General features: G+C 35.6%; 1 protein-coding gene across 1 annotated transcript; it reads left to right on the top strand.

The window, feature by feature from the left end:
- On the top strand, nt 7,879-9,864 carry LOC109353938. The gene is made up of 3 exons (XM_019596294.1): nt 7,879-8,117; nt 8,598-9,055; nt 9,578-9,864. The coding sequence occupies exons 1-3, from the start codon at nt 7,879-7,881 to the stop codon at nt 9,862-9,864; spliced, it is 984 nt and encodes a 327-aa protein (XP_019451839.1).

Raw genomic sequence — 11,529 nt, 5'->3', positions numbered from 1 at the left:
CCCAAGATCCGCACCAGTACATGCTAGATTGGTTACGTCTGGTTTAGGGTGAGCACGAGACGAATTAAGCATCTTTCTCATTCATCCATAAATAATTGATCGAGTCAATTTTAATCTGAACTTGTCCTAATTAGGATGAGACGTGAGACGTGTGAGGGACGAATCCAAAATAAGATATATTAAGATATAGGCGAATTCAGGTTGGAAAGAGACGAATTCAGGTTGAAAAATGACAAAATGACAAATGTATATTTTTTTCTCAAATCTTTATGCACAATCAAATTATCACAATCTGTATATAAACTCAATTAAAATCTGCATCCACATATATTAGTATATGAACTACAAAATGTAAATTACATCATTCATACTAAAAACTATCACAATCACGTGATTGAAAATTATAGAAGATATTGAAAATTTCATAACAACTTAAACTATCAAGTATTAACATAAGCTGAAGTATTCTTGTAAATGATAAAAACACATAAGAATTAAAATGACAACAACATGCCAATACTCAAAAGTTCACACAAAAATTTAATATAATAACTAACTATTAACTGAAAAATGAAAGTTAGATTGGAGTTCATACATAGTACACAAAAACTAAGAAAATAAATTAAGAAAATTAAGTTGATCAAAGTGTAATAAATTAAAGGGTTCTTTGGTATCAAGTTGATCAAAGGGTAATAAATTAAGAAAATATTTAAAAAATTACAAATAATTTATACACACATTTAATAACCTAACATTACAATTATAGTTTAAAATATGTGCACTGACAGTGTAAAGTTTTATACTCTGTCAGCACATTATCCACCGTTGATTTATATTACTGTCAGTGTATACATATTAAATTCTTACAATTATCATGAAAAATATGTTTAGATATGTTAGTTTGTATATATATATATATATATATTTATAAATTGTGGGTCTAGACACTTATGAATATGAGTATTTCATTATCTAGACCCGTTTAATGGTGAGTTTCAACATTTTCGATCTCAACTATTCACTGGACCAAAAAGACGAACCTAAAAATGACCCATCACGGATATTAATAGTAATAGCGGTTATCCATGAGTCAGTTACCTATTGTTATTCCTAATTGACAAAACAAAATAAATATTGAAAATTTTATTTTGGTCACTAAACTTATTTTTTCTTCTTTCAACACACTCCTTTATTTTTTTAATCTTTTTGTATCAAACTGATGTCTTATTGTAAAAATGATAGTTATGGCAGAAAATAGATGGTTGAGGAGAGAGAGACAAAAATTGTATATTGGTTTTTAAAAAATGTATAACAATGTTTAAGGAAAGCTGGCGATTACATTTATACGTTTTTCTCATGGACATATTTGACATGAAAATATTAAAGGGCGAGATAAAAAGTCAAATAAGTTAAGGGACCAAGATAATAATTCACTCATAAATATATCTAACCTTACGGGGATTCATCACTGAAAAAACTTAATTGATATGCACGATAATTATAAAGTTGTTAAGAAAGATTTAGAAATATTCCACAACAATATGAATTCGAATTTAACTAACAATATGAGGACCTTGTTGGTGGCAATACTAATACACAAGTATCCCGAGGAGTGCTCTTTGAGGCATGAGGCCTGCTCCATCTTTATTGATCTCTCAACACTAAAATTACATAAATTTTTGTTAATAAAAAAGGTTGTACATATGATAAAATTTGAATTATTCATTTTGAAAATACTCGATTTTTGAACTCTTTAGATAAACATTAGGGATGCACACAATTCCAGATGACCTGACTAACCTAACCAACTCAACACATAATTTGTTCGTTAGCTCGATCAATCATGTTGGTTGAGGTAAAATTTATACCCAATAATGGAGTGTTATTAATACTATCGGTCATCAAACCAGTTAGGGTACTAATATAATGGTACAGCGGTTTAACCAGTAGTTCACTAATTAAATTGCATACCGGCGAAATTAAATATACATATATAATATATGAGTAAATTACACTGACACCTCCTTGAGTTTTAGTGAAATTACACAAATCACCCCTCACTTTTCTACATCTACACAAACCTCCTCTAGTTTTTATATTTTCATTACATTGACCACCTATGCATAAGAAATAAGTGTAATCTTTTAAACAAAAATGTGATAAATACAATTAAGTTAAACAAAATATGATATATTGTGTAGACAAGTCTAAATAATATACAAATCAATGTATCTTTATTATTTTTGGTTACAAAATGTATCAACAATTCTAAAGAAATATTATTTAAATCGCTCTTATAATATAGTGTAACGAACCAAAAATAATAAAGAAATCTCGACTCGTATATTATTTGGACTTGTCTCCACAATATATCATGTTTTGTTTAAGTTAATTGCATTTATCACATTTTTTGTTTAAAAGATTACACTTATTTCTTATGAAGGGATGGTCAGTGTAATGAAAGTATAAAAATTAGGGGAAGTTTGTGTAGGTGTAAAAAAGTGACGGGTAGTTTGTGTATTTCACTAAAACTTAGGGGGTGTCAGTGTAATTTACTCATAATATATTAACATTAATATTGAAAAATAAATAAAAAACCAATAATTTTTTTATTAAAAAATTAATTTTAAATAAAAATCGGTTGGTATGATCGGTACGGTTCAATTGAAAATCGGTAGGTATGATCAGTTTTGACTGGTATGATTACATGACCGATATAATTATTGTACCATACTGGTATAAGGACTGGTTCACCGATGTATTGGTTGAACCAGCCGACACGAACCGATTTTTACAATACTACAATAATGTATGTATTCCATCCCAGTCAATCGTGTTGGATACCAATAAGGTAAATCACACCTAGAGGGGGTCAATAGGTGTAACATATCATTAGTCCCACTTTTCCGATTAATACACAGAAGAGAAAGCTGTTGTAGTTAATCGATTATGGTCAGAGTTAATCGATTATGCACAATTTATTCAATCAATTATATATAGCATTAATCAATTATGTTGTATCTTGATATTCTTGAAAAAATTTCTTGCAATACAAACAATGATGATTAACAATCTTTATTGCCCTAAATTGATTCTTGATTTTACACAGATTATTAATACTTAGCACAAATAACAGAATTCATCCAAATCAGAAATCAATAAAGACTGAAATATAAAAGAGATAGGGAAATAGAAAGTGCTCAATAAATTTTATCCTAGTTCGTTTGCGGGCCCACTTGCAAACTACATACAGACCTCCCATTCTGATCTTGGGAGATTTTTCTTCACTATTAGAAAACAATCGTTTAATACAATCACACTTTCAATACACCTAGCAAGAACTTCCTTCTTGAACCCGATGAGCCTACTCGCTTTGTTTGACATCACTACTCCCCTATTAGGATACCACACCATTCTGGCCCAGGCGAAGTTTCACCCAACCCAAGACTTTCTGCCCTTTGAAGACACACAATTCTCTTTTATGATGATACTAACACATCAAGAGAACCAATCCTTATTTTCATAATGTTTGTCGAGTTATTGATGCACACTAAAATGCGCGGATATGAACTCTGATCTCGACACTATAAACCTCTACAAATTCTTACAAGAAGCCTAAAATTAAATGTGAAATAATACAATGGTTTTTCAAATGAATAAAAACTATGACATTTGGAAAAGTTTCTCTCTCTTTTCTCTTTATAAAACGATGCAAGATTTCATTCTTTTTCACTCAAAGAATAAGCAAGATGCTTTGAAATTTCTTTGCTGAGAATCTTGGTTTTCTTTCTCTCAAAATGAATATTTTGAATATATGAATTATGTTGCATTTATTAAAAAAAGAGCTTTTATATGAAACTGATTTTAAGTGATGTTAATCAATTAGCTACTTAGTTAATCGATTAACATGCTTATGCAAAATAATTTTTTTGTTAAGGCTTAATCGATTATCAATCTCTCTAATTGATTAATAAGCCAGAAATCCTAGGAAGTTAGCCACTATAACTCCTCTTAATCAATGTAGCTGACTTGACCTTTTTTGATACAGGTGATGAAAATGCTCATTTGAGGTCAAATTCTTTTGAAGAAGGAGGGGATGATATAAACCCAGTGGGATCCAACATCATTGAGGAGCCCCTACATGGCTTGGGAGGACCTATGACTAGAGCCAAGGCCAAGAAGGCCCAAGAAGCACTTCAGCAACTTATATTTAGCATCATGGATACAAGTCCTAATTAGACCAAGCAAGATGAGAAGGTTTTAAATTGCATAAGCCAAGTTGAAGAACTTGAAGGAGCTCACGACTTGGTGGAGGAACCACCTTGACCTTATTAGTTATTACAACTGAATAAGTGGGAATTTGTCTTAATCCACAAGTAGCTAGGACCCCAAATAAGTGAGAAGTTTGAAGATGCAAGCATGCATCACATATATTTTGATGAAGAAAAAGGACACATATAGTTTGATGAAGACAAAAGGTTGATATAGACAAGGATCGACAACATGATCAAATGTTCAAGGACAAGCTTGGGAGGATGAGAAAATCAACAAACAACAAAGTTTCAAAAGTGGATCTAGAGGCTAAGTCTTTAATATCCTTATTAGGTCTTAAGATGCTCAAAGTGCGCATAACTAGAAACAAGGAAAAGAAGACATAAGTGGCACGAATCAAGGACCTCAACTACTAAATTCCACACGGCTAAAAACAAGGAAAAGATAAAGCTTGAAGACCAAGTCTAATCATCAAAGGCAACCTAATCTAATATTCGGCCAGCAACAAATTATCATAGAAGAATTTATCTAATCTTTGCCATGAAGACAATTGATAAGATTACCCAAATTCTCCAACCAAATTCTCAAGACAAATTCAAAATAGATTGGACCTTATCAATTCGATCAAGTTAACACAACAAACTCAAAGCCAATCAAGCATTTCAACCGTGAAGATTGGATTATCAATTAGTTTATCTTTTCATTTCTTTTGATTATGGATGAATAGCCTAAGATATTACTCTATATATGGCTATGCATACTCATTGAATAAAATTACGATGGTTTTTATTTGGAATTATTTCCCATTGTTAGTGATTTTTCTCCTAACTTCTTGGTTGAACCAAGGTATCTGTTCTTATTAAGAGTGCCTTTCTCTTGTGGCGAACTTCACAAGGCTTATAAAACATCTCTTATTTGTGGTGTCATTCCATCTCATACCCCAACCATCTTCTTAACAATTTACCTAGCAAGTTCATTCAATTTTTCCAAGCAATTAGTGACCTTAATGTTTCTTCTTACATCAAACCGTGACCTGTACTAAAACCCCAATTACCTAAGCCAAACCTACACACCCTAAGCCAAATCACTACAAATTGTTCAATCGAATACAAAGGAAAGTAACTTGCTATCAATTATAATTCAAAGTGGGACTTTCACAAGAAACGATCATTCAATTCAGACAACTCACCTAGAGATTGTCGTCAAGTAGTCATCAGAGCTCAGTTCTTGCGTGAAAGTCATAAAAATAAGAATTTTATCAAAAAAGACCTAAGGTATTGAATTTGGGGCTAAAGCCACACAAGAGTTTCAAATCCCAAAATTTCAAATCGAAAGTGCAAGAGTTTCAAATCCCAAAAGTTCAAATCAAAAGTGCAAGCTTTCTCTTCTAATCAAATACCAACCGAATCACCCACAAAATACCTCAACCAATCTCGATCAAAATCATCCCAAAAACCCTAAAAAGACTACAAGGCTGTGACCTAAGCCCTCTTACCCCACAAAACCAAACAAGCTGAGACCTACTTCAACAAAACCTACCCCAACTAAACCCCTAAACACCAAAACCTACACAAATCGAATTCAAAGCCTAACCCTAAACCAAAAACTCTACAAGCCAAGACCAAAGCCAATCCCTACCCTGAAAACCTACCTCAAATAGATCCAAACACAAACCTTATACCCTATACACATTCCAACCGAGCCACAAACCAATTCTATTGGTAATCATGTGAATTTGTCACACGTTTTTGGTACATAACTTGATTACTTTACTTACTCAAGAATCAAAGGATAAATTTGAGAGAAAAGTGAGAGAATGATAAACTTAAACACTTTGAGAGAAGTGAGGGAGAGCAAATACTTAAACACTTGAGAGAATTGTAAAAAGAGTGATATTATGGCTAGTCCAGAAGATAGCCCACCCTTGTCCCCAAGGACAACCATGTTACATGCTATGATGAACACCTAATTTTAGACCCTGCAAAGACAAATAGAGCATATGCGAGTTCATGTTAATAGGAGGCTAGATGGTGATTCTAGTAGTGATGGAGAACTTAGGAGGAGGAGTAATATGAGAGGAAGGCGTGAGGAGGATGGCCATGAGGGAGGAGGTCGTGGTGAGAGAAGGAGGGAGGATGGGCTTGACAAGGTAAAAATAAAAGTCCCCACATTTTTGGGACTGAATAACCCTCATGCTTATCTTGAGTGGGAGTTGAAGATGGAGCAAGTGTTCGAATGCCACCATTATAGTAAAGAGAAGAAGGTGAAGGTGGTTGTCCTAGAATTTATAGAATATGCTATGGTGTGGTGGGATCAGATCCAAAAGGAGAGGATGAGGTATGGTGATGATGTCGTAGACACTTGGGGAGAGATGAAGAGAGTGACGCGAAGGAGATTTGTCCCTAGTTCTTATCAAAGGGATGTGCACACTAAATTGTAGTGGCTAACTCAAGGGAGCAAGTCAATAGATGAGTACTTCAGGGAGATGGAGCTGGCCTGACTTAGGTCCAACTTTCATGAGGATCGAGAAGCTATAATGGCTCGGTTCCTGCACGGATTGAACCCTGATATCCATGACATTGTTGAATTGCAACCGTATGTGGAATTAGATGAACTTGTTCAAAAGGCCATTACGGTAGAATATCAACGAAAGATGAGGAAGTCTAAGTACTCTTCTAATTCAGCATCCAAGTATTCTTCTAATGCTTGGAAGGAAAAATCTAATAAGGAGGACAATGCAATAAAGGAAAGTGGCCCTAGTTCTAAGGAGGCCGTGGGGGCAGCCAAATTCCAAGGCAAACAACCCATGGATCCTAATCAAAGAAGTCGCGACATCACGTGCTTCAAATGCTTGGGCCATGGTCACATTGCTTCTCAATGCCCTATAAGGAAAACTATGGTAGTCCTAAATTGAATTATTGAGTCTCAATTTGAGGCATTTAGTAAGGAGGATCATGATAGTGATGGAGACTTATTTATGCCCAAGAGAGATTTACTCATGGTTAGAAGGCTCCTTCGAAGTCAAGTTCGGGATCATGAGGAGATCTAGAGGGAAATTTTTTTCACTCTCGCTGCCTTGTGCAAGGTAATGTATGTACCCTCATCATTGCTGGAGGTAGTTGTGCTAACGTGGTTAGTATAAGATTGGTGTCTAAGCTAAAACTTAACACTAAGGCACACCCAACACCATATAGGCTGCAATGCCTAAGTGAGGTTGGGAAGATGGTCGTTAACCAACAGGCTGAAGTACCTTTTTCCATTGGGAAATATGAGGACGTGATTCTTTGTGATATGGTCAACATGGAGGCCAGTCATATGATCTTGGGTAGACCATGGCAGTACGATAAGAAAGCCATTCATGATGGTTATTCTAATAAGTACACATTTATGCATCACGCCCACAAGGTAGTCTTATCACCATTGTCTCCAAAACAACTGTGTGATGATCAGCGTAGGTTGAAAGAGAAGATGGATAAAGAAAAGAAAGAGGCAAATGTTGAAACCCTAGACTCTAGCAAAGTCAAAAAGAATGATTGAAAGGATCCTAAAAAGAGCTACTTTCTCACAAAGAGTGAAGTAAAATATGCTTTGTTCACAAAGTAGCCCATGTACTTACTCTTGTACAAGAGCTTTTGTTTGAGCAGTACTGCTGCTGAGAAGGCTACAATGCCTCAATTTTTGAAAGACTTCTTGGATGAGTTCAATGATGTGTTCCCTAAGGAAGTCTCTAATGGTCTTCCACCCTTGAGGGGCATAAAACATCATATTGACCTGATTCCTGGTGCTTCATTGCTCAATAGGCCTGCCTATTGGAGCAATCCTCAAGAGACTAGCGAAATACAAAAGTAAGTCAAGGAGTTTATGCATAAAGAATGGGTCCCTAAAAGTCTAAGTCCTTGTGCAGTCCCAGACATCCTAGTCCTAAAGAAAAATGGAGCCTAAAGGATGTGCACTGACTACAGAGCCGTGAATAACATCACGGTAAAATATAGACATCCCATTCCTAGATTGGATGATTTTCTGCAGGAATTACATAGGTCCCACACATTTTCAAAAGTTGATTTAAAGAGCGGCTACCATCAAATTCGGATCCAAGAAGAGGATGAGTGGAAAACAGCCTTTAAAGCAAAGTATGGCTTGTATGAGTGGTTGGTAATGCGTTTTGGCTTAACCAATGCACCAAGCATATTTATGAGGTTGATGAACCATGTGCTACGAGATTTCCTTGGGAAATTTGGTGTAGTGTACTTCGATGACATCCTTATATAGAGCAAGAGTCTTTATGAACATTATGAACACTTAAGAAGTGTTTTGCTTGTATTAAGGAAAAATAAGCTATATGCTAACCTTGAGAAGATCAGCTTCCGTTTTGATCACATGATATTTCTTGGCTTCATTTTCATTGCCAATGAAGTACACGTAGATCCTGAGAAAATTAAGGCTATCCAAGAATGGTCCACCCCAAAAAGAACTACATATGTGATAAGTTTTCATGGCTTAGCTAGCTTCTATAGGAGGTTTGTCAAGGATTTTAGTACCTTGGCCGCACCTCTCAATGAAGTGGTAAAAAAGAATGTGGGATTTCATTGGGGTGACAAACAAGAAGAAGCTTGTGTAAGGCTAAAAGAGAAGCTAAAACACGCACCAATACTTAGATTGCTAAACTTTTCAAAATCTTTTGAAATAAAGTGTGATGCTTCCAATGTGGGAATTGGAGTTGTTCTAGTGCAAGATGGACATCCAATTGCCTATTTTAGTGAGAAGTTGGGGGAGCTTCCCTTAAGTATTCCACTTACAATAAAGAGCTTTATGCATTAGTGAGGGCTTTGCAAACTTGGCAACATTATCTTTTGCCCAAAGAATTTGTTATTCATAGTGACCATGAGTCACTTAAGTATTTAAATGGGCAAGGCAAGCTCAACAAGAGACATGCCAAATGGGTGGAATTTCTAGAGCAATTTCCCTATGCGGTAAAGCACAAAAAGGGAAAAGCTAATGTGGTGGTAGATGCCTTATCTATGTAGCATGTCCTAATTGCTACTTTAGAGACCAAACTAATGGGTCTCGAATTCGTGAAGGGTTTGTATGAACACGACCCTGACTTTGTTGAACCCCATGCCAAGTGCATTATTTTGGCCCATGAGGGCTACTATAGGCATGAGGGGTTCCTTTTTAAGGACAAAAGGCTTTATGTGCCTAAAAGCTCCGTGGGGGAGTTACTTTTGAGGGAAGCCCATGAAGGGGGCTGATGGGTCACTTTGGTTCTCAAAAGATCCTTGATATATTGCATGATCAATTTTATTAGCTCATATGAGGCGTGATGTCCAAAAAATTTGTGAAAAATGCAACAGTTGCAAACGGGCTAAGGCCAAGGCTATGCCTCATGGACTTTACACTCCATTGTTCGTCCCCGACTCACAATGGATAGACCTATCCATGGACTTCGTGGTTGCCGTGCCACAAACTCATAGTGGCAAAGATTCGATTTTTGTTGTGGTGGACCAACTCTCAAAGATGACCCATTTCATACCCTGCAAGAATGTTGATGATGCTTGCCATATTGTGAGGTTGTTCTTTAAAGAGGTGGCATGACTACATGCCTACCAAGGATTATATTAAGTGATAGGGATGTCAAGTTCTTAAGTCATTTTTGGAGAACAATTTGGGGGAAGCTTGGCACGAAACTTCTCTTTTCTACCACATGCCATCCTCAAACAGATAGGAAAACTGAAGTGGTAAATCGGATCCTCTCAACCTTGTTGAGGGCCATGCTGAAAAAGAATTTGAGGGCATGGGAAGAGTGCCTTCCCCATGTGGAGTTTTCCTATAATAGAGCCACTCACAGTGCCACCAAATATTCATCTTTTGAAATTGTTTATGGTTTCAATCCACTAACTCCACTTGATTTATTGTCTTTTCCAGGTACATCATTGCTGAAACATAAGGATGGCAAAGCCAAGGCAATGTATATGAAGAAAATACATGAGAAGGTGAAAGAGCAAATTGAAAAGAGGACCGAGAGCTATGCAAGATCAGCCAACAAGTGCAGAAAAGAAATCATCTTTGAACTAGGCGACTGGGTCTGGATTCACATGAGGAAAGAAAGATTTCCCTCACAAAGGAAATCAAAGCTCCAACGTAGAGGAGACGTACCATTTCAAGTATTGGAGAGGATCAAAATAATGCATATAAGCTAGATGTGCCTAGTGAGTATGATAATATTAGTGCTACTTTCAAGGTGATTGACTTGACCTTTTTTTATACAGGTGATGAAAATGCTCATTCGAGGTCAAATTCTTTCAAAGAAGGAGGGGATAATTTAAATCCAGTGGGATCCAACATCATTGAGGAGCCCCTACATAGCTTGGAACAACCCATGACTAGAACCAAGGCCAAGAAGCACTTCGACAACTTATATTTAGCATCATGGATACAAGTCCTAATTGGACCAAGCAAGATGGGAAGGTTTTAAATTGCATAAGCCAAGTTGAAGAACTTGAAGGAGCTCATAGCTTGGAGGAGGAACCACCTTGACCTCATTAATTATTACAACTAAATATGTGGTAAGTTGTCTTAACCCATAAGTAGCTAGGACCCTAAATAAGTGGGAAGTTGTCTTAACCCACATTAGTCTAGGAATTTTAATTATTATGTTTACCTTGTTTTATTTTATTTCATTAGATTCATTTATTAAATTATTACTTATGTTTGAATAAAGGGGAGCACTGTTACACATTAACGGAACAAGGAGATAGATCAAGTGGTGTGAATAAAGGAGTTGGCACGGATCAAGGAGCTCAAAGTGCACATGGCTAGAAACAAGGAAAAGAAGATAAAACTGGTACAAAACAAGGACCTCAACTACTAAATTCCACACGGCTAAAAACAATGAAAGGATAAAGCTTGAAGACAAAGTCTATTCATCAAAGGCAATCCTAATCTAATATTCGGCCAACAACAAATTATCATAGAAGAATTTATCTAATCTTTTCAGTGAAGACAATTGAGAAGATTACCCAAATTCTCCAACCAAATTCTCAAGACAAATTCAAAACAGATTGGACCTTATCAATTCGATCAAGTCAACACAACAAACTCAAAGCCATTCAAGCATTTTAACTATGAAGATTAGATTAGCAATTAGATATGATTAGTTTATCTTTTCATATATTTTGATTATGGCTTAATAGCCTAAGATGTTACTCTATATATGACCGTGCATACTTATTGAATAAAATTAATTGATTTTTATTTGGA

The sequence above is a fragment of the Lupinus angustifolius genome, chromosome LG08 (genome assembly GCF_001865875.1).
Source record: "Lupinus angustifolius cultivar Tanjil chromosome LG08, LupAngTanjil_v1.0, whole genome shotgun sequence".
Lineage (NCBI taxonomy): Eukaryota > Viridiplantae > Streptophyta > Magnoliopsida > Fabales > Fabaceae > Lupinus > Lupinus angustifolius.
The sequence above is the reverse complement of the archived record's forward strand: the minus strand, read 5'-3'. Positions and strand labels throughout refer to the sequence as shown.

Excerpts from the sequence above, each read along its gene's own strand:
- LOC109353938 (XM_019596294.1), top strand. The coding sequence starts at position 7,879 with ATGTACTTACTCTTGTACAAGAGCTTTTGTTTGAGCAGTACTGCTGCT. Across the intron at positions 8,118-8,597 it reads GAGACTAGCGAAATACAAAA|GAAAAATAAGCTATATGCTA; the intron begins GTAAGTCAAGGA and ends GCTTGTATTAAG. Across the intron at positions 9,056-9,577 it reads GTTGGGGGAGCTTCCCTTAA|CTCATATGAGGCGTGATGTC; the intron begins GTATTCCACTTA and ends CAATTTTATTAG.